Genomic DNA, 23,161 nt, shown 5'->3' on the forward strand with positions numbered 1-23,161 from the left:
TAGGCTTCCAGTGGTAATGCAGAAGTGTTCACTTCTCCTCCCCTCCTCATAGCTTAGGTTCTAGTCCTCTGAGGCTTTTACAATATTGATCTCAAGGGAAAAAATGTTGTCCTAGTCAATCACATGACTGATTGGGTGAATAGAAGTGTTTGGAACATATCTAGTTTTTCAATAGTATAGAATTTCACTGTCACACAGGCAGGGATCAGGATTAGAGCCAGAATGGTTGCCAGGAGCTTTACCTCCCTGTGTCCATGCACAGTCACCACAATAACAGTCCGTGAATACAAAAATTTATAACATGAGCAAAGTTAAGCAGCACATGTTCTCAGGATGAACTTCATGGGTGAAATTCACCATTGTGCAGAGGTTCAACATAAAGCTTATTCAACACTTAAGCATTCAAAGTGTGACTTAAGCAATGCTTGGGTCTTGTGCTGGCCCTCCACGTAGAGGTCATGTCAGCACCTGAGCTCAAACCTGCACTTAATCAGAACATCTCTGATGAGAACTCCTGATTGTGGGGAGCACTTCTGCCCACACCCGAACATGATTTATGGTTTCAATCTCACAGTATGATCCTCATTGTTCAGTTTTAGATAACAATGTGTTGGGGCAGGGAAAAAATAATCACTGTTTGGATAGTTCTCAAACCTGTTTAAAAGTAGAGTTGTTTTCAAGATATGCAGTAATTCAATGTCCTATTTCATTCTGTAGTTCTCTGTTATTAAATACAGAGCAGTTAAAGTGTGAGTTATTCCAGTGCATGCAGCTGCATGAACAGTCATCTCCAGATATGTTTTATGCTGCTGGGTGCTTTGAAGAACCAAATGTCTCTCCAGTAAGTTTTACCAGCTATTTTCTCATGTGTTTAGTCAGTTCTAGCTAATTCTGTTTGTTGCTCTCCATGTATGTGCACTTTTTTTCCCTTGTCTATGCTGTTTTAAAACTTATTTCCACTCATCTGTGGGGCAAGATTAACAAAGACTGTTCCTAGACAGAGTTTTCTGTCATACAACTGTTGACATATAAAGCGTATTTTATATTTTAGTTGGACACTAATTGTGCTTTCTTTGGATTAAATATTTTAAACTGAACTATGAAAATAGAGTTAAATATATAGGTCACAGCAATTATTGCATTATTTACATTGCTAAACTACAAACACACGGCCTATGGCCCCCAGGGCCCTGTCCAAAAGAACCCATCTCCCATAGATTTATTTGGTGCTTTGAGATACTACCAACAAAACTTCTAAAACTTTTCTATATGCCACTGTGCCTGTGGTTCATTGCCAGGAAAAATATTCAAGGCCTATTTGTTTGGACGCTAATATTTCTCAAGCCTTCCTTGGTATCGGAGCACATAAAACGTACATATTTAGGGCCTGGTCCCAGTGAAGTAATGCAAAACACTTAGCAAACAAGATTGAATCCTTAAATAACTACACTGTTTTCATAGCATAAATTTTGTTCTATCGTTGTGCTAAATAAATGTGTTCATTTTGGAACCAATCCAATAAAGCACTTAAGCATGTGATTAACTTTAAGCATGTGAACAGTATTACTGGTTTCAATGAAACTATTCACACTTAGATGTAAGCTGTTTTGGCAAGGACCATCTTTTTGTTCTGTATTTGTGGAGGTCCTGTGGATCAGAGCTTTAAATATTTAAAAATGACAAGCAAATGAAAGTATTACATATATTAAAGTTCAAAATTCCCTAACTTTCATTTCAAAATTCCTGGGATTAACCTTAACTTCATGTTAATGTAGAAAAACACACTAAAATATTGTTAGGGCCATTATTTGTATAACATGAAATACTCATTTCAATGCATATTTGTGGTGTACTCACGTACTGATATTGTGTAGAGAAAGCTAATTGTCACTGCGTCAAATTCTGTTTTCTCCATCTAGGTTGTATTTCCCTATTTTTTTTGTGAGAAGGTGATAAGAGGCAGTGGAGTAGAAAATTCCAGAAGGTTCCAACAACGTATGTTTCTCTGACGGAAACTTTCATTTCTATTTCCCTGTAGAAAAAGTGTTATCTTAAATGAAAAACATGCACTGTCTTGAAATGTGGCCATTGTCTGACGGTGATCGGGGCATTATTTGGGCAGAGGGTGAAGAGGTAGATGTTGAGTGTGTGCTGGGGACTGAACTAGGGTGGCCACAGATTTTGTTAAATTAAAAGCACTATCATAGGTTAACTTAATTGGCATCTACGTTTTAGAGGAACAATGCCATGCAATTTTTAAGTCCTGTACCATATTTACAAATTACACCCATGCAATAGCACAGGCTTTTAACTGATAGTGTTTTCAGTGTATATATTTAGCTTTCTGATGACAGTCAAGATTTGTAACCTGAGGACTACAAGATAGTATTTTGATCAGCAAGAGACTAGGGCCCAGGTTGCCCTTTGAACTTTTTGATAAACTGAACTCTCAAAAAAGGAAGCAAAGTAATGCCAGTCATCACACTATGGATTCCAGAAAGGGAAACTTAGTTAATGCTGCTCATAATTCTCAAATTATTGAGATATATTGAGAAATAATAATAAGAAATGATCCCTCATTTGAAGGAATGTTATTATAATCCCAAAAATAACTCCAAATTTTGTGTCTTTTATTGCTAAAAATAATGAACAATGAATAACAAATTACAGATATATAAGGAGATCCTCATATTAAAGGAAGGAATCCTACAGCATTTTAAGTTCCCTGCATGAATTATTTTTGTGTTCCTCTTTTTGAGTCTGTCACATAGTGTTTTTGGGTCTTGACAGCTTAAAAAGTACTGCCAGTCACCCTGGGCCAGGTCCCAGCCAGCCTAGTGACTGGAAAGCGGCATGCAGGTTGCACCAGTGGGGTTCCTTTTCCCGTGAGGAGGTGCAGTCAGTCAGGCCGTGCTGCCAAGGGCTCTTTGCAGGGGGGCAGTAGGGTCATGCGTTAGGGTGCCAGTGTTCCTGTGTGGGGTATGCAGGAGGGTGCCAGGTGCTGTGGTGGGGGCAGAGGGAGGCGCTGGCGCCATTATGTCCCTGGGCGCTGATCCCGCCCAAAGCCTCTGGAGAGACGCGTCCTGCAGCCGCCACGCTGCGCGCGCCAGGCTCCCCCGCCCCGGTCTCTGAGCTTCCGCTGCCGGGCGGAAGAAGCCGGGACGCACCCTCCTTCCGCCCGGCCCTGCAGACGCTGCTCGCCAGCCGGCGCGTGCAGCCCAATGACCGCGGACATGCGGGGCGCCGGGGAAGGTACGTGCCGGGGGGGGGGTCCGGCCCGGGGCTTTCCATCCCCGCTCGGCTGCTGCCCAGCGCTTTCCTACTAGGGCGGGGCCCTGACCCCGGCCTCCCGTGCCATGCCGGGGGATAATACAATGGGAGGTGCCGGGCAGGGGACCCTGCTGCCTGCAGGGCGGTCAGTGCAGGGCTCCGTCGTTGTGCCAGGGATAACGCTGCTGCTGCTGCAGCTCTCCTGATAGCTGATCAATTCCAGTTCCAGATAATACCCAAAGAACGGCGCGCGCAAAGCACTGCTCGTGCAAAGAGCGACACTTCTTTGCAGGCTAGTGCTGCATGTAGACTGTTATCATAGCGCAAGAAGCAACACTGCCTTAGCGAATGATGTTGCATGCAGTGTATTCTCATACGACAATAGTACAAGAAAAAATACTAATTATAGCAATGTATTGCGTACAATAATAGTGCTGGAATAATACATCGTAGAGTAATTCTTACACAATGATGATGCAGCTATACTAATTGTAGAATAATACTGCATTACATTTCTCATGTTATAACAATATTGTAAGAACTAATTTTATGCAGTTAGGCATTCAGGAAAATCGATGTAGTAATGATGTTACCAGTTGTAATATTTTTTCTGTTATATTACTAATTTAAAGGTAAAAATCTCTCAGAGTATTTGTTATGTAAATAGTCTCTTAAATGTACATGATACCTCTATAAAACAAGAAGAAAAACTCCATGGCCCAAGTCCTTATAAACAAAAGGTGGGACTGACAAAGGGACGTAGGCATTGCAGGGCTGAGCATCACACATCATTTTACTTTTAGATGCCTAGAAAATCACAGGATCAGCACTGAGAGCCACTAAGCCAGCGGTCTCAAACACGCAGGCAGCATTATTTCCTGCGGCCCGCCATAGGTGCTGACTCCACCAGCAGCCAAGCTCCCCTCTCGCCCGACCACTCTGCCTCCCTGCTTCTCTGCCTACCCCCCCAGATCTTCCTGCCACCAAACAGCTGTTTGGCCATGCTTAGGACTTTCCAGGAGGGAGTGGGGAGGAATGGGGATGCTGCACACTCAGGGGAGGAGGCGGAGAAGAGGCACGGTTCAGGCAGGGATTTGGGGAAGGGGTTGGAATAGGGACAGAGAGGGGGTGGAGTTGGGGCAGGACCTCGTGGAAGGACTGGAGTGGGGGCAGGGCCAGGGGCAGAGTGGGCGGCTTTAACCGAAGTAATTCTAAAAGAAAATGCATGTTGTGTCATTTGAGTGAGGTGCATTACCGAGTGTTTATATTAAAACCCCTCTTCGCATTACAGTTTTTAAAAAGTTAATACACTGACTTTTAATAGCACACTGTATTACTCTTCATTTTTGACTATACTTTTGTATCATTGTATGAAAAGCTTTTAGTGCTGCGGCCCTCAGGCCAATGTAGCAGTCCTCATGTGGCCCTCATGGTGATTTGAGTTTGAGAACTCTGCACTAGCCAATTCAGGAGCCTAGACTCCCTATTCAATGCTAATGGGGAGAGAGAGGCAACTGCACAAAAGCTTGCTCACTAGGTGTGGAACTCCCTAAACTAGCCAATGGAAGACACCAATGGCAGGGATGTGTCCTAAGCCAGTAGTTCTCAGCCAGGGGTATGTGTTCCCCTGGGGCTACTCAGAGGTCTTCCAGGGGCTTTCAACTTATCTAGATATTTGCCTACTTTTACAACAGGCTACATAGAAAGCATAGCTAAGATGATATCCCTTGGCCCACGCCGCTTCCCGCAGCCCCCGTTGGCCTGGAACGGCGAACCACGGCCAGTGGGAACTGCAGTCAGCCGAACCTGCTGAGGCTGCAGGTAAATGAACCATACCAGCCTTCCAGCAGATTTCCCTGATGGGCCATGTGCCAAAGGTTGCCAATCCCTGAATTAGTGCATGAGTCCTGAAGTGGAGGTGAGTTTGTGCTCAAAGAGAAGGGCAGGGAGTGGAACATGTAGTAAAAGAAAGAGGGAGGAAGGCTCCAGATAGAGGATAACTGAGAGAGGAGGAATGAAAACTAAGGTTGAGAATGAGGGCCACATTCTCTTTTCTTGAGATAGGAGAGATTGGTTTGCCACCAGGAAAATAATTGCTAATGAAGAGGGGTGGAAGTTAGGCCCAAAGTAAGAGTTAAATTGAAGTGTCTATAACTCTTCAGTATGATAATTGCTTCCCCTCCTGCTACTCCTTGTAAACCACCATCCCCTCTTAAGACGGAGTGAGCGAAGAATTGTCTTCTGTCCTTTGTGCTCTAAACTTCCTCTCTTAAAGCTGACCACTCTTTCATTTGGATCTCTCCATCAAACATGCTTTTCTCTGATAGAAACTTTCATTTCTATTTCCCTGTAGAAAAAATGTTATCTTAAATGAAAAACATGCACAGTCTTGAAATGTGGCCATCATATGACGGTGATTGGGGCATTATTTGGGCTGAGGCTGAAGAGGTAGAGGTGTGTGCGTGCTGGGGACTGAACTGGGATGGCCAGAGCTTTGTAGGGTCCCTGTAACGGGAGAAGCCCAGTGGTTGTGCCAAGATATTGGTACTTAAAGGCTCTGCATCAGTGCAGCTGGCTTGATATGCTGGGAAGCTGAGTCATCAGCTTCAAGCATGGATGCCTGGGCTTGAATATATCGCAGGAGCAATGCCTGGGCTTGAATATATCCCAGGAGCAAAGTCCTAGGAGTTGAGAGTCTCGTTGCCAAGGTAGCGACATGTCAACCACTCCCAATGACATTACTGCCTTGAAGTGCGAAGGAAACCCTTCAAGCAACAGTACCTTAGTACAGAAGCACTGAACTACTTTCTACTTCAGGCCACCTGCTCAGCCTCAGTATTCCCACATACAGTCTCCCTTTACCCCCACTCATGGATCATCAGCGCAGATAACTTCTCTCCTCCACCTCTCATATACACTGCCCTCTTCAACTCGTATCCCATTTTCCTCCCATTTCTGGCATACACGTCCCTATTTGTTATCTGTATAGTAGTAGTACCTAAAAGCTGCAGTCATGGACCAAGACCCCATTGTGCTAGGTGCTGTGTGCCCTCACAGCTGCACTTGCACATCATGCTTCCTCTTCCCATAATTCCAACACAGATGGTCTCCATGCTTCTCTCAGGGCCTATAGCAACCCCACATGCTCCCTGTCACAGGCTGGCTGGTCCTTCTCTATGAAGTAGGTCCAGCATCCCTGTACCGGAACAGTTCTCCCATTTGGCCAGCTAAGAGGGTGGACTATCACCTGGTGTCTATGGAGTATCAGAGACACAGCTAGTGAATAGAATCAGTGAGGAAAGGGCAGCTGAGAGCTTCCAGAGATTGTATGTTTGGGACCTAGGAGAAGGCTGAAGGTAGGAGAGCAGCAAGAGGGGTTTGCTGAGTGGTGATCCCCAAGTCAGAGAACTAGAGATAGAGGGATGAAGGCAGGAGTAGCTGAGGGAGGTGCCTGCTGGTTCTAAACCAGAGAGCTGGAACCGAGGGCCAGAGAGGGCTGAATGCAGAGCAGCAGCAGAAGAGTTTACCTGCTGATCTCTCTAGGGGCAGAGAGCTGAATCCAGGGGAACTATGAGAGGGCAGGAGGGGTAAGGGATGCTCCCCTGACAAGGAGGCTCCCCAGCAGAGAAGCTGTGAGGGTTCGCATTGGGAAAAGTGGGGTTGCACTCCAGTCGGAAGGGTGAGGGTGGCTGTTCTGGTACAAGGATAAGGGAAGATTGACAGAGTGTGTGAACGTGTTTGAAGATGCCAGTGTGTGATGTATGGGGTGTTACTGGATAAGATGTTGGGTGATCTTAATGACTGTTTGCACTGGAGTGAGAAATTAACTATATGTGTTGAGACTTCATTCAGGATTAAATGAACTGTGTCTGGTAATAAATCGTGCTGATGGACTAGAGGATAAGCTTGCATGGAGTTACTGAGAGGGGAAACTGAGGCACAGATGCCTATCAAGCTGTGTTCTGCTACAGAAGGGTGCTCCAGATGGGGCTGCCCAGTCACACTCCTCTCCCATGTTTAGCACTTAAACGTTTAAACCGATTGATTCTGGTACATACCGAATGTGGGAGGGAAGTAGGAGGGGCATGGTAAGCAGCAAGAATATGCCCATGTTTGAAATGAGTGGAAATTTGTGGGTGGTGGAAGGGGAGTTATTTGAGGTTTATGAGAGGGGTGTTGGATGCGTTTACTGCTTATTTCCTTGCTTTTTATGGCGTATTTGGTTGATATGTGGGATACCACATAATTTGACACCACACACACACACAAAAATAAAATAAAAATGGTTAACTTTTAAGTCTTTCTTCATAAGTACAGCTCCTCTTGTTGTAGTTGCTGGACTGAAAGATGTGCAGAAAGAAATCCCTTATTTGTCCACAGGCAGTAACAATGTGAGCTTTCCTGCTCTGCTTTGCCAAAGTGCTTTTGTGCCCATTCAAACATTGGCCTCTGCTGAGACTGCCCAAAGAGAACCACTGGTAGGTTTTTTCACATGAACATTTGTTCACAAGAACTGGAGTGAGACCAGCTACTCATTATGGCCCTGATAGTAATGGCTTTATTTCATTCACTGCTGATCTTGGCTGGATGTGAACCAATAATTGAAAGGTGAAGAATCTGTATTTGGTTGAAAATCCTCTGAGTGATTCTTGCAAGTTAAGTCTGCAGCCATGTAATGGCATCACATAGCAGCTTGACTGTAACTAGGGTGACCAGACACCAAGTCTGAAAAATCAGGAGTGTGTGTGTGTGTAATAGGAGCCTATATAAGAAAAAGACCCCCAAATTGGGACTGTCCCTAAAAAATTGGGACATCTGGTCACCCTAACTGTAATACAGAAATATCACCAGATAGAGGGGCAGTTACCATACGTGGAAAGGGAGATTGTTAGGGCATAATTCTTATTTCACTTACACTATTGTAATATGGACTAGATTAAAGGTGCTTCAGTGTAAACGGGAGGAAAACTAGGTAGATAGTAGAAATGACAGTCTCCTCGTGGTGAGAAACTGGATGCACTTATTCCCCTAAATACTATAATCTGTCATCTAGAGACAGTGGAGTCAATGGAGCAATCCTGATATATGCAAGTGTTTTTCTTTTTCTTTTTTTTTTCTTTAAACAGGACCAGGTTAAAGAAAACACCCAAATTTCTTCACTGACAATATTCAGCAGCCTGGAGCTAAAACCCTGGGCTCATGCAATATTATTACTGAAGATTGTTTCATGGGCAGTTTTTATTAGATACTAATTACAAGTGTTTGGTATAAGTTCTTATCTGCTTAATTGTCTTTCCTTCTAGCATCCATTTTTGCTTCCAAGCTGATACCACAGCATGCATGTGCTATAAATTCAAAGTCCTGCTGTATTAAAACTGTAGCAAAAAAAGGCACTGTAAGCAACAAGACATGTTTCTGGCCTAACAATCCAAAGTAAATTTGTTGCATTCCTTCATTTTTGGTCTGTTTTATGGACTGATCCCTCAAATCCTATTCATGTCAGTGGTCCTCATTCATGTCCCACTGGAGTTCTCAAGTGAAATTCCAGTCTCAGTGTAGTCAAAAGGAGTATTGCAATTGACTTTACTGGGTCCAGAATTTCACTGCTCCTATGAGACTTGCTTCTGTGAATAAGATATTGTAGGATTGGATTATATGTAAACTCTTCAGAACAAGGCAGTTAGAGCAGATTTTGAACTCTCATAACCACTGACTCTCTAACAAAGCAACTGCAATTTACTGAAGTTTGTAGATTTGTGAGTATTGAGCAATTTAATAAAACAAGGGTAATGCCTCCTTTATTTTGACAATCATTAGGTTTAATTATTTAATTACTATTTCTATTTGCATATTTGCCAAATGTTGATTCACAGGGGTCTGCTGTAATTAAAACATTTGTCAAAATAAGTGAACAATGTTATAGTGCAATATCCTTGTTCCACTTCCCTCATTTTTTCACAGATTTTGCAAAATTCAGTAATTTGCAACGGGACTTCCAATCATTACTATGAATTTATAAGATCTGTTTTATTTCTTAATGATTGAGTCAAACCCAGAAAGTTTTAAACTGAACCATTTTTTAAAACAAATAGTTTTTCTTCACTCAAACTCTTTTGGTCTTCTGCAGTTGCTTATTGTGTCTTGCAACTTTATTTTAGAAAAATGTGTATTGACACAGTTGTTCATTTTAAAATAAGTACGTGCAAAGCATTGCATTAACTCACACTATAGAGGAGATGTAAGAAAATGACTGGGAAAATCAGGTTTTGGTCCTACCAAATCTGTTAGGGTTCCTTAAAGTAAACTGTGAAACAAAACCCAAAAAGTGTTGACTGTGCCTTTCACTGCACCTTGTATACTTAAAATCAATTTCATTATCTTTTGTGGGTAAATCAGGGCCTGGTGTTGGGAACTCTGGGTTCTATTTGTGTCTTTTAATATAGGATTCTTCTGCCCTTTAGAAAGTCATGTCTGCCTTCTATTTTACAGAGAGAGAAACTAACACCACTCACCTCCTGTGGTTCCTATGAGGCTTCATTCATTTATATTTGTAGAATGCTTTGAGATCCTAATATAGAAGATGCTGTATGAGAGTAAAATGTACAATGAATTTGTAACCCCTCGGAACGTCATGCTTATTGCTGTGCTGCTTAACACACCCACACAGAAATTCAGGACAGCAGTGGAGAATAGAGCTCTCAGATGCTATTGCTGAAAATGTATGCAGGCCAGTCATACCCCTTGAGCTATCAGAAACTTTTGATTAATGCTATTTAAAAGAAAACATCGCTCCCCCCCCCACCTTCATTGCAATGAAAATTTAATTTGCTTACAGTCTAGTTCTGGTGGAACTCTGGACCTCATATAATCTGTATTGCTGACTCCAATTGTTTCAATTTAAATTGGAGCCTACAATCTGTTTTTTTTACTTATTACCCTCATTTTCTTTTGATATTATGCTTTATATACAGTACTTAAGTACTCTGAAACAGCGCTTTGTGAACATTTCAGTAAGTTTACATTTCTGTATGACTTACACCTGAAAGTAGAAAAAAAGTATTTTTTTCCTCCATCCAGATCTTGGCCTTCTGTACACACAGTTTGGACTGTGATTTTAATTAAAATCCAGTTCAGAAATTGATGTAGTTAAATTGGTGCAATGCCCCTTGGTATAGATATTCTTATTTCAAATTAAAAGTGTCCACACAGAGGGCGGTGCACTAATTTCACATAAATTGATTCAGTGCTCCAGCTGTGTTTAGACCTGTCCTTAATGTTTTTAAAAAGGCCTGAGATCTGGATCTTAGATTGGAAGAATGTAAGGCCTAAACTAATGCCCATTGAAGCTAATGATAGTTTGCTCATTGATTTCAGTAAGCCCTTGACTGGTTCTGTTGTATTTCAATGGAATGTATAGGACCAGCATTAAAGGTATTAACATGACTCTGTAACTGTCCAGCATTAAACAGTTTTAACTAAGGTTCAGCATTTGGTATACAGAAACCTCAGCCTGCTCAGTGTCATGGCAAATACACCTTTAAAAATTTTTAAAACCCTTTATTAAGGTTACTGAAAAAAGAGGGAGGGGAGAGAAAAGGTTAAAGCAGTGGTCCCCAACCTTTTCGTCTAGTAGGGGCCAGATGAAGGACCATGGCGGCGGTGGAGCATCCGCCGAAATGCCGCTGAATTTCTGCAGCATTTCGGTGGCGAAGCCTCTTGATTACGCCACTTGCCGCCGACAAGTGATGTCATCAAGAGGTGTCGCTGCCGAAACGCTGCAGAAATTCGGCGGCATTTTGGCAGATGCTCCACCACCGGCCAGGACGCAGGCGCATTTAGATGCCCACGGGCACCGCGTTGGGGACCCCTGGGTTAAAGCATTTGAAATACAGAGTATTAAAAGCAAAGCTTTTATTTTAACAACATCCCTTGTTTCCTTTCTCTTTAGCTGGTGAGAGTTTTCAGATGGGAAAAAACCCTTAGCTGGTAATAACTGTCCTTTTTTGGGGAAAAAGAGAAAAAGTTAATTGAGATGGGCTGAAACTGTTGTTATCGCTATTGTTGTTTAAAGTGTGATTCCGTTTCCTAGAAGATAGGACGAGGCAAACATGCCTAAGAGGGGAGAGAAAAGTGCAAAACAGCAAAGGTAGAAAATGCAGCTTCTGCCTTTGGTGTTGACTCTTTGTAGCAGCGAAGGTGTAGTCAGATACAGGCACAGTGCATGGTTTTATCTGCCATTCTGAGACCTGGCAAACTTGTACCATTATCGAGCTATTTAAGACATTGCTTTTAACTGCCTCTTTGGTCATAGGCTTACAGCAATATTGCAAGATATAAAGGCTGTTTTGGGTAAACTGGACTTCTGTTAAACAGGAGGCAAAAGTAGAGAGATAGGAAAGTGCAGAAATAAGGTGGGGAAGGAAAAAGACAAAAGGAGGGAGGGTGGGGAAAGGGACTAAACCTCACATGTGAGATGGTGTTTGGGATTTAGCCAGAGCTGCTGATGTCAATTGAGTTCTCTCTTTATCCTGATCTGGTCAAGACATTTCCTGGGATTAGGATGATGAAGACCCAATGATGTTATGTTGGATCCTGTGGTCCCAGGAAATGTTGAGGGGATGAGGTGAGCCATCATAATGGAGAGCTCACTCCTTTCTATTCTTTCAGTTGATAATAGTTGCATTCACCTCCCAAAGTCTCTCTTTTTTAAAGGACCCCCAAAGGGAGTGATGGCTGGAATTGCCCATCCATTCATTATTTTGTTCACCAGTTAGGCCTCATTTATGACTCCCCATATTTGGTTCCCAGATTTCCATTTCCACACTTTTTTTGTTTACCAGACATCATCTGAACACAGTCCTTGAGTTATCTCAATAGGCCTTTTCATTTGGATTAATTCAGTCTTTGTCTCACTTTTGCACCTTTTCCCATGAACATTCATTGTTATAAGTAATTGTGACACTTTATGAACTTTCATTAGTTTTTCACAGTTGAGCTTATGTTTAGGGTAAACCTGGAGGCCCATTTATCACAGTAGCCCCTGCGATGGTTCTCAGGGAACCCAAGATTGAGAGTCACCTTGTTACCCCTCTGCCTATAGTATAAGAGGGTCTTGCTTGTGCTTACCTGGATGTTGGCTCCTCGACACCACCAGCTTGTTAATCACCCAAGCACACTCTTCTGGGCTATGCTAGCTCTTTCTTTGCCTTTTGAATTAACAGTGGGTGCACTCCAGTGCCTGAGTTCTTTTGAAGTGTTTCCCTGTAGTGTTCAGACCTTTCTCCACTGAAAACAAATAGCAGGTCTGCTGTCCCCAAAAGACCACTATACACACCAGCACTCAGGATCAGCACCTTGCTTAATGTTACATATATGAATAGTGTTACATATATGAATAGTGAAAACAAGAATAGGTTTATTATCAAAGATTTAAATGTTAGTGAGTCAGAATATTGGCAACAAAAGATTGCATATGAAACAAAATCATAACATGCTTTCTAGAGACTAAACTTTAACAGGTTTAAAAGGAAGTATTTCTTCACACAACGCACAGTCAACCTGTGGAACTCCTTGCCAGAGGATGTTGTGAAAGCCAAGACCATAAAAGTGTTCAAAAAAGAACTAGATAAATTCCTGGCAGATAGGTCCATCAATGGCTATTAGCCAGGATGTTTGCCAGAAGCTGGGAATGGGCAACGGGATGGATCACTTGATGGTTACCTGTTCTGTTCATTCCCTCTGGGGCACTGGCATTGGCCACTATCGGAAGACAGGATACTGGGCTAGATGGACCTTTGGTCTGATCCAGTAAGGCAGTTCTTATGTTAGGTTAACCTCCTATCTCAAGAAATTTATCTCACCCCCAAAAGTCCTCTGCAGCATTTTGACCAAGGTTGGCTGATATCCCATTTTCATCAATGTAAACGCATTACCCATGTAAGTGTAGGAAAAGAGCGTGTCTTCTTTGCCTTCTCCTTATATTCCCCAAAGTTTTTCTGTGCATAAAGACAGTATAATCCCCCAGGGCTTCTTTTTCCTGAGTGCTCCTTCTCTGTTGACTTCATCTGTAAATGGGTATCCATTATGTTAGTTTTCAGTGTTTGATTTACATCTGACACAGAGAGAGGTGAATAAAGATCTCTTGTCTGACAGAAAACCTGTTTGTTTTTTTAATTCTTGTGGTGGCTCATACCTTGATACATTTAAGACCTCACATGACATTCTTTGGTGAATCAGAATATACACACCAGAATCAGGACATTACTGAAACCTCTTTGCCAGTTGGCATTAAGGGTTTCTTGGGTAACAGCCCCAAGTGATGATATATGTATAAAATAACATTGAAACAGGGCCAGGCTTATGACTTTACAAGTCTTTTGGTTTGACAAATGCACTTGCCACTTCTTGATAAATGATCTTTCTTGCAAACATTCATGTGTGTGTCATGGTTCATGTTGATGACAATTTTATTCATCTTAATTATCACTTCAAAAGTTTTTTTTTCTCCTGCTGATGATAGCTCATCTCAATTGATTAGACTCTTCCTGTTGGTATGCATACTTCCACCTTTTCATGTTCTCTGGATGTATAAATATCTCCTGTCTGTGTGTTCCATTCTATGCATCCGAAGAAGTGAGCTGTAGCTCACGGAAGCTCATGCTGAAATAAATTTGTTAGTCTCTAAGGTGCCACAAGTTCTCCTGTCCTTTTTTGCGAATACAGACTAACACAGCTGCTACTCTGAAACTTATTCATAACTAGTGAGTTGGTGAACACACACAACTTTTTAACTAATATTACAGATGTCTAGAGGTGAACAAAAGCTCCTGGTTAACAAAATTATCCAGTTCCCAGGTGACAGCCACTTGGATACTAGAAAGTGTCTAAATGATGAATATACATATTGGTTATGTTTGTGTGGCCCTTATATTTTCATATTATAGTGCATTGTTTTCTTTTCTATTGCCGTATTCAGACAATTAAAGAATTAAGAAAACATTCAAATTAAATTTTGACACGGATATATAATTTGAACAAGCCAGCGTAGCTTTAGACGATGAAGACCTTTCCTTGCATCTTATAAATATTCCCAGACAAAAACGACATAGTGGAGGTGAGGTTGAGAATACACACAAGGCTGGGAGGCAGGATACTGGACTGTGGTCTAAGAAATGTGGATTCTATTTCCAGTTTGACCATTGACTGGCTGTGATGTTGGGCAAGTAACTTCTCTGATGCTTTCCTCTGCCACCCTTTATCTGACTTATCTATTTAGATCAGAAGGTCTTCAGGGTAGGGACTGTCTTTTACTATCTGTTTGGACAGTACCTACCACAATGAGGGCTCTGATCTCAGTTGGGCCTCACCTGAATACAAATTAGGGATGATGATGGTAACACACATCAGTATGTCATGCTGATATCACCTCCCATTCCGTGTTTAGTAAAACTAGTATGTTAGTCTTGTTGAGCCTGTCATGGGGTCCACTCACTGCAGGTGGAGTGCTGGGGATTAGCTCTTTGCGGATGTGAGGCCCCCCTTCTGCTGCTCACCGCACGCCTGGCTGCTGCTTTCTCTCTCACTCTCTGAGGCTCAGTGTGCTCCCTCTTTGTGACTTGGCCCTCCAGTCACCTCCCTGTGCATGTTTCCCCCTTCTGGGGTAATAAAACCTTTCCTTATCAGCTGTCTTCCCATTCACTGCCCCATGGTACCGCTTCCCCAGCGGCTGGTAGGGCAACCTAGGCCCACCCTCTATTCCGGGTTCCAGCTCAAAAGCCTTCTAATGAGCAGCTGAGGTCTGTCCCATTCTGGACTTTACTGCCTTTCACCTGAACCTTTTCTAGCTACCTGGCTTCCCTCCTTTCCTGGGTTTGCCAGACCCAGAACTCCCTCTTCCCTGTAGGCTACTTGTTTCTATAGCCCCAAACAGACCTCCCTGCTCCCATAGAGTAATTGCAGAATACTTCCCTGCAGCCTCTCTGTGCTATCAGCTCCCTGGCTTTATAGAAGCCCTGACTAATAGACTCTAGGACTGGAAGGGACCTCGAGAGGTCATCGAGTCCAGTCCGCTGCCCTCATGGCAGGACCAAATACTGTCTAGACCATCCCTGATAGACATTTATCTAACCTACTCTTAAATATCTCCAGAGATGGAGATTCCATAACCTCCCTAGGCAATTTATTCCAGTGTTTAACTACCCTGACAGTTAAGAACTTTTTCCTAATGTCCAACCTAAATCTCCATTGCTGCAGTTTAAGCCCATTGCTTCTTGTTCTATCCTCAGAGGCTAAGGTGAACAAGTTTTCTCCCTCCTCCTGATGACACCCTTTTAGATACCTGAAAACTGCTATCATGTCCCCTCTCAGTCTTCTCTTTTCCAAACTAAATAAACCCAGTTCTTTCAGCCTTCCTTCATAGGTCATATTCTCAAGACCTTTAATCATTCTTGTTGCTCTTGTCTGCACCCTCTCCAGTTTCTCCACATCTTTCTTGAAATGTGGTGCCCAGAACTGGACACAATACTCCAGTTGAGGCCTAACCAGCGCAGAGTAGAGCGAAAGAATGACTTCTCGTGTCTTGTTTACAACACACCTGTTAATGCATCCCAGAATCACGTTTGCTTTTTTTGCAACAGTATCACACTGTTGACTCATATTTAGCTTGTGGTCCACTATGACCCCTAGATGTCTTTCTGCCATACTCCTTCCTAGACAGTCTCTTCCCATTCTGATTGTTCCTTCCTAAGTGGAGCACTTTGCATTTGTCTTTATTGAACTTCATCCGGTTTACCTCAGACCATTTCTCCAATTTGTCCAGATCATTTTGAATTTTGACCCTGTCCTCCAAAACCATTGCAATCCCTCCCAGTTTGGTATCGTCTGCAATCTTAATAAGCGTACTTTCTATGCCAACATCTAAGTCGTTGATGAAGATATTGAACAGAGCCGGTCCCGAAACAGACCCCTGCGGAACCCCACTTGTTATACCTTTCCAGCAGGATTGGGAGCCATTAATAACTACTCTCTGAGTACGGTTATCCAGCCAGTTATGCACCCACCTTATAGTAGCCCCATTTAAATTGTATTTGCCTAGTTTATCGATAAGGATATCATGCGAGACCGTATCAAATACCTTACTAAAGTCTAGGTATACCACATCCACTGCTTCTCCCTTATCCACAAGACTCGTTATCCTATCAAAGAAAGCTATCAGATTGGTTTGACACAATTTGTTCTTTACAAATCCATGCTGGCTATTCCCTATCACCTTACCACCTTCCAAGTGTTTGCAGATGATTTCTTTAATTACTTGCTCCATTATCTTCCCTGGCACAGAAGTTAAACTAACTGGTCTGTAGTTTCCTGGGTTGTTTTTATTTCCCTTTTTATAGATGGGCACTATATTTGCCCTTTTCCAGTCTTCTGGAATCTCTCCCGTCTCCCATGACTTTCCAAAGATAATAGCTAGAGGCTCAGATACGTCCTCTATTAATTCCTTGAGTATTCTAGGATGCATTTCATCAGGCCCTGGTGACTTGCAGGCATCTAACTTTTCTAAGTGATTTTTAACTTGCTCTTTTTTTATTTTATCTTCTAAACCTATCCCCTTCCCATAAGCATTCACTATGGTAGACATTCCTTCAGACTTCTCAGTGAAGACCGAAACAAAGAAGTCATTAAGTGTCTCTGCCATTTCCAAGTTTCCTGTTACTGTTTCTCCCTCCTCACTGAGCAGTGGGCCTACCCTGTCCTTGGTCTTCCTCTTGCTTCTAGTGTATTGATAAAAAGTCTTCTTGTTTCCCTTTATTCCCATAGCTAGTTTGAGCTCATTTTGTGCCTTTGCCTTTCTAATCTTGCCCCTGCATTCCTGTGTTGTTTGCCTATATTCATCCTTTGTAATCTGACCTAGTTTCCATTTTTTATATGACTCCTTTTTATTTTGTAGGTCATGCAAGATCTCGTGGTTAAGATAAGGTGGTCTTTTGCCACATTTTCTATCTTTCCTACCCATCGGAATAGCTTGCTTTTGGGCCCTTAATAATGTCCCTTTGAAAAACTTCCAACTCTTCTCAGTTGTTTTTCCCCTCAGTCTTGATTCCCATGGGACCTTACCTATCAGCTCTCTGAGCTTACCAAAATCCACCTTCCTGAAATCCATGGTCTCTGTTTTGCTGTACTCCCTTCTATCCTTCCTTAGAATTGCAAACTCTATGATTTCATGATCACTTTCACCCAAGCTTCCTTCTACTTTCAAATTCTCAACGAATTCCTCCCTATTTGTTAAAATCAAGTCTAGAACAGCTTCCCCCCAGTAGCTTTTTCAACCTTCTGAAATAAAAAGTTGTCTGCAATGCAGTCCAGGAACTTACTGGTTAGTCTGTGCCCCGTGGTGTTATTTTCCCAACATATATCTGAATAGTTGAAGTCCCCCTCACCAGCAAATCTTGGGCTTTGGATGATTTTGTTAGTTGTTTAAAAAAAGCCTCATCCACCTCTTCGACCTGGTTAGGTGGCCTGTAGTAGACTCCCAGCACGACATCACCCTTGTTTTTTACCCCTTTTATCCTAACCCAGAGACTCTCAACACTTCCGTCTCCTATATCCATCTCCACCTCAGTCCAAGTGTGTACATTTTTAATATATAAGGCAACACCTCCTCCCTTTTTCCTTTGTCTGTCCTTCCTGAGCAAACTATTCCCATCCACACCAACATTCCAATCATGTGTATTATCCCACCAAGGTTCAGTGATGCCAACAATGTCATAGTTGTATTTATTTATTAGCACTTCCAGTTCTTACTGCCTGACTGTTGCTGCACAGGTGAGCTTCCCCTAATTAGGGCCTTTTTCTCCACCTTTCTTCCAGTTTGTAGCCTAATAGGTTAATTGGCCTAACTGGCTTCCATGAACCCCATCAGAGTAAGTGTGGGGTGAGCACCCATCTCAGAGCTGCAGAGAGTAATTGTTATTCATAGTGAGATTAAAGAGGGGGACATAATTTTTACTGCCTTACCATTGTTTCATGTAATGCCTAAGGGGGAAAATATTCTCCCTCCTTTTTTTTTCCTTCCAGTTTGTTTTTAGTGTGCAGTTGTGCCTAATTAATATGCACTATTTCTTTCCTTTTAGGCAGGGATCTGCGCATTATAGCCACCTGGGTAGAACCTTGCTCCCACACAGAGCTCCCTGGAGTTCCATAGCCTGCTTGCTTGAATCTGAATGCAGGACGTGGTTCTTAGCTAGTCAGTTTTCCACTGTTAGTTTTGTTTTGGGTCTTTGCACTCAGTTTCAGGGGAGAGGAAAACATTCTTTAAAAAGTTAGGAATATGTCATGTAGAATTCATAATAACTGACAAAGGGAACTCAGAGACAGAAGCAGTAACTTAAAGTACTTAAGACCAGATTTGATGCTGACAGCTTCACTTTAATGGTGATGCTGTGTTACGTCTGTTACTTGGTCAGTAGTGTCCACTTGCAGTGATGTCTTGTCTTGTTATACAACATGTAGCATCTTCAGTATTAGTGTCTTCCACTTATGGTTCTCAAAGCACTTTATAAACATTGTCATTTGCCACAGCTCTCCTTAACTCTCCTTATCACCATTTTATGGGGTGAGAAACTGAGGCACAGCAGTTATTGAGTGATTTGTCCAAGAAGTCACACAGGGAGTTTGGAGCAAAGCATCTTTTGTGCATTAGCATAGAACGCAGTTGTCTTACTATGGCCACAGTTCAGCAAGATACTTAAGCACATGCCTGGCTTTTAAGCATCTGAGTCAGTGGGGTTACTTACATTGTTGAAAGTTTATCTTGTTGAATGAGGACCTCCTTGTCCTGTTTTAGTAAATATGAAGTAATCCATCTCTGTTATCTATTTCCTGCTATTGGATCAAAAGTAAAAACTGTAAATTATATAGCTATGGAGGTGATTCCTCCTTGTCCAGGAACCCCACTGTCAGTCTTTGCACTGGCAGCTTTACAATATGAGATGTATTGCAAGATGGAAGGACCCAGAGGTGTAGCAGGTATAACAGCTGTACTGTGTTATAGCCTGATTGGGGGTGCATGACTCTGCCATACACATTGATCAATTTAGTGGCCTCTGTATCTTTATACAAATGTCTACAGTCTAATAAAGCAGCTGTCACTGAAACAGGCCATTGTTTAGTTGAACACTGGACATGGGAACTGGGTTTCTTTGGTTATTTATGGTTTAATGATGGTGTGTAGTGCTGTGGTGCTAATCATACATAGATAATTACTGATATGTTATAACAGCCTCTTGTTCTGTTTAGCAGAGAGCACAGGACCAGGATCAGAAGAGCAGGTCCCTCTGTATGAAGAATTTATTTACTGTTGTGGAGCTGCTACTCAGGTCTTAAAGTGTGGGCCCTGGAAAGACCTCTTGGAATCTGAAAGTAAAACTCTCCCCAGGCTCTTGTTTCTGATTATTCCAGGTAAGTTTAGAAAAAATGCAAAGCTCTAATTAAAAGGACACTGTCAGGTTAAAATTAAATGTGACAAAATTACTCAATTTGTCACACAGGGAGTTTGAGGTAGAGGCAGGAATAGAACCTAAACTCCTGATGCTTTAATCACAAAAACATCCTTCATCTGGTTTCTTATGATCTATATTACAAGTAGTGCTTTACATGAATAAAACTAAAAATTTACAAAGTCTGATGTGCTCCTTACGCTATTTATTTGCTTTCTGCATCATATTTATCTTGAAAAGCTGAAGCAGGCAGGCCAGTTTTGCTTAAATTCAAAGGGAAGAGTTTCAATTGCAAGTTAAAAGAAAATAATTGATTACAATTTCTTCTTATGTGAGCTTTGTAATATTTTTCTTTAAGAAATCCTAGATTTTGAGCCTAAACTACCCTTTAAATCAACTGATATAACAAATATCCAAGATTATTACTTGAATTACATTATTAAATTTTGTACAAACAAAACTGTTAACACTTGCCAGATTAAACAGAGTTAAGATTTAAGAGCCAAAATCTAGCTTCATTGAAATCAACGGGAGTTTTGCCATTGACTTCACTGGAAGCAAGAGTTGTCCTCCAGTGATCCAGTATAGCACAACAATTATAATTATGTTGAGTGACTTCAGTAGTGATTGTGTATATTGGGCTTGAGAGGGCAACTGTTTTGGTACTTTTAACTCTCTTCTCTCCATCGCAGTACTGTATTTTTGAGATAATGTTAATTGCCTGAGAAACAGAAGCAATGAATGACCCTTCTGGTTTTCCAGTTCCTTTTCATGTGTTTGACTAAAATCCTCTTTATCTGTAAGTATACTCTGGTGCTATAAATAACTACTCGGGGCAAGTCCAAAACATTAATTGTTTGGGGTACGGTGTATTTGGAAACAAGTTGCATCATTAAAAATAGATGCTCTGATCTTACTTCAGTGGTAGTTGGCCTCTTAGCATCAGGCCTGTAAATGTTAATTGTGTGAAAATACATTAAATGTGTATTAATTCTGGACTGTGATTGGCGAAAATCATATTGTATATTAAAAAAAACCACCTAATGCCTTAAAAACATTGTGTCCATTTCTATAGCAAAAAAGCATGCTGTTTCCACTGTTGGATTCTTATGCAAGGTTTTGGAAGCCTCCCCAAAAGTTGAGTGTATTTGATATTTCTGGGTATATCTCTTTGGGACTTGGGCACTACATTTTGTGTGGTACCTACTAGAGCTGGATAATCATGTCATTTTAACACATCAGCTAATGTTAAAACTATCACTATTTAACTGATAGTTAAGAAATAATGCTCCTAATTAATTAATAAAAATCAGATGTTGCCACCTTTTCAAGGGTGAAGTAAGCACCAGCTAACACAAGTAAGGGTGGCAGAATCTGTTCCTGCAATGACCTCTGTATGAGCAGACCCCCACTGAAGTCAGCAGAGATCTTCAGAGGAGCAGGATTGGGAGCAAAGTCTGTAGCATGCAGTCTGCTTTCAGTGGATATACTTCTGGAAGGCCAAAACAGATCTGCTGAATTAAATAAGTGTTGCCCCATGTTGTAGATGCTTTCCTGAACATTGCTCCTGCGTTCAAGTGGTGAAGACCGGAAAAGAATTATAATGTGTAAGGCAGTGGAGTGGCAGCACTACATTGATATAGTTTCCGAGAGAACCATTCTGCAGAAACTTTGTAAACATCTTTTGGCCAAAGGAGCAGAAGTGAAATGTTCATAGCAACATTTGTCCTGGCGGTCTGGGAGGCTTTAATAACAGCTGATTCACATTTTTGCCATTTATTTTCAGTACAAATTGAAAGTTCCCCTGACTGTGAAAACATTTTTTTAAAAAAGAAACAGGTTGCTAAACAAAATTTTGGACTAAGGAATAATGAATGATGGTGAGGGCATTTCCTGGCAGTCAGTAACCAGCTGGAGGAGCTGAGAGCCCTTGGCTCTCCCCCAGTCCCATAACCAGATGATTGTTTTTTCCGTTTTCACAGTTTATAGTAGCAATAATGACCTCCTGGTTCCTAGCAGTTAACAAAGTACCTTCTTATGTGTTAAAGTTAAAAATTGAATGACACTTGACCATGGATACAGTGATCTGTGTCCAGGGCTAATCTTTGCTCTAGCAGTTAGCAGCTGTAGAGTAACCAACCAAGATTTGATTCTGATTAAGTATATACTGTATGTATTGTGGCAGAGCTCTGACCTTGCTCCCATGGGTCCTGCGCTTCTAGGCGGTTTATGCTAGCTTCAGTGACTTACTGTGACCCTCCACGTAGCCCTTCTCTTTCTAGGGCCAGGGTTACAGTCTGCTGAGCCCTCTTCATCATAGGCCTGCAAGGAGGTTGGTGAGAGAACTCCCACAATCTCTGTTGTCCCTGGGAGCTTATTTCAGAACAGTTTAGCCTCCTGTCCTGACAGGGGCCTGACTTCCCCTCCCAGGAGATGTTCCTGTAGTGGTGGGTTGGGGGGAACTCGGGCTTGCCCTCTACACCGGGTTCCAGCCCAGGGACCCTAATGGTAGCAGCTGTTGGCAGCCAACCTTCCACTGCGAGAGTTGCTACATTTCCCTGGGCCACTTCCCCACAGCTCTCCTGCTTCTCCCATCTTCACTCTCACCGTAGGGCTCCCTTAACGATGGTTTGAGGGTGTGTTCATTAACCAGCCCTTCAGCCGCACATCCTCTCTCCTGCCTGACTGGAGTGAGCCCTTTTTATAGTATCAGCAGGGCTTTAATTAGTCAGGTGGTCACATTAGCTGAATGGCCTCACCTGACTCTTTGCAGGTTAATTAGAGTCAGGTGTTCTCATTAGCCTGGAGCAGCCCCTGCTCTGGTCAGTCAGAGAGCAGAAAACTGTTAATCCAGTGGCCAGTATACCTACCTTGTGCTATTCTGCTGTACCCAACTGGCCTGGGTCTATCACAGTATTAATTTCTCTTCAGGTGATTGCTAATATTTTTTTGACCTGAGATGTTAAATATTGACAGAAGCAAAGCAGATGTTAAGTTTTTTCTCCAAGCACTCAAAAGTTAGGAAATGCCGGAATTAAGGTTTCCTGTGCAACCTTATTTTTGCCCTCTTGTGAGTAGTAGTATGACAGTCTTTAATTATGTGATTAGATACTATTTTTCCAAGCCCCTTTTCACCCCTGCTTCTCCCTTCCCCTGCAGCACTAGCCTTAGCTTATCTCATGCACCCCTTGTTCCCATCCGTGTTCCTTGCCCTTTCCCAGCTCCTAGCTAGATCGGGAAAAAGTTTTCCCCTCCCATGAAATTTTTAGATTTTTCAGAAATGTTCCCATTCCACATCAGAATGAAACCAAGACCTTTCAGTGTTTTTCAAGAAAAACCAGAGAGAGCTCTGCCCTAAATTAGGGCACTCACCTGGGATGTTGGACACTCAGGCTGTG

The 23,161-nt window shown here is 42.2% G+C and overlaps 1 protein-coding gene across 3 annotated transcripts in view; it reads left to right on the top strand.

The window, feature by feature from the left end:
- Positions 1-3,162: 3,162 nt before the first annotated feature.
- The window catches only part of LDAH (lipid droplet associated hydrolase), a 246,166-nt gene continuing 226,167 nt past the window's right edge, over positions 3,163-23,161 (top strand). Inside the window, exons 1-2 of one of the 3 annotated variants that reach the window (XM_030555344.1) lie at positions 3,163-3,252; positions 19,564-19,725. In XM_030555344.1, coding sequence (XP_030411204.1) covers positions 3,222-3,252; positions 19,564-19,725 — 193 coding nt within the window. In that variant the 5' untranslated portion in view covers positions 3,163-3,221. Of the gene's footprint in view, positions 3,253-19,563; positions 19,726-20,455; positions 20,563-23,161 lie in introns of those variants that run through there. The other 2 variants (XM_030555345.1, XM_030555346.1) reach the window with 2 other exon arrangements.

The sequence above is a fragment of the Gopherus evgoodei genome, chromosome 3 (genome assembly GCF_007399415.2).
Source record: "Gopherus evgoodei ecotype Sinaloan lineage chromosome 3, rGopEvg1_v1.p, whole genome shotgun sequence".
Classification (NCBI taxonomy): Eukaryota; Metazoa; Chordata; order Testudines; family Testudinidae; genus Gopherus; species Gopherus evgoodei.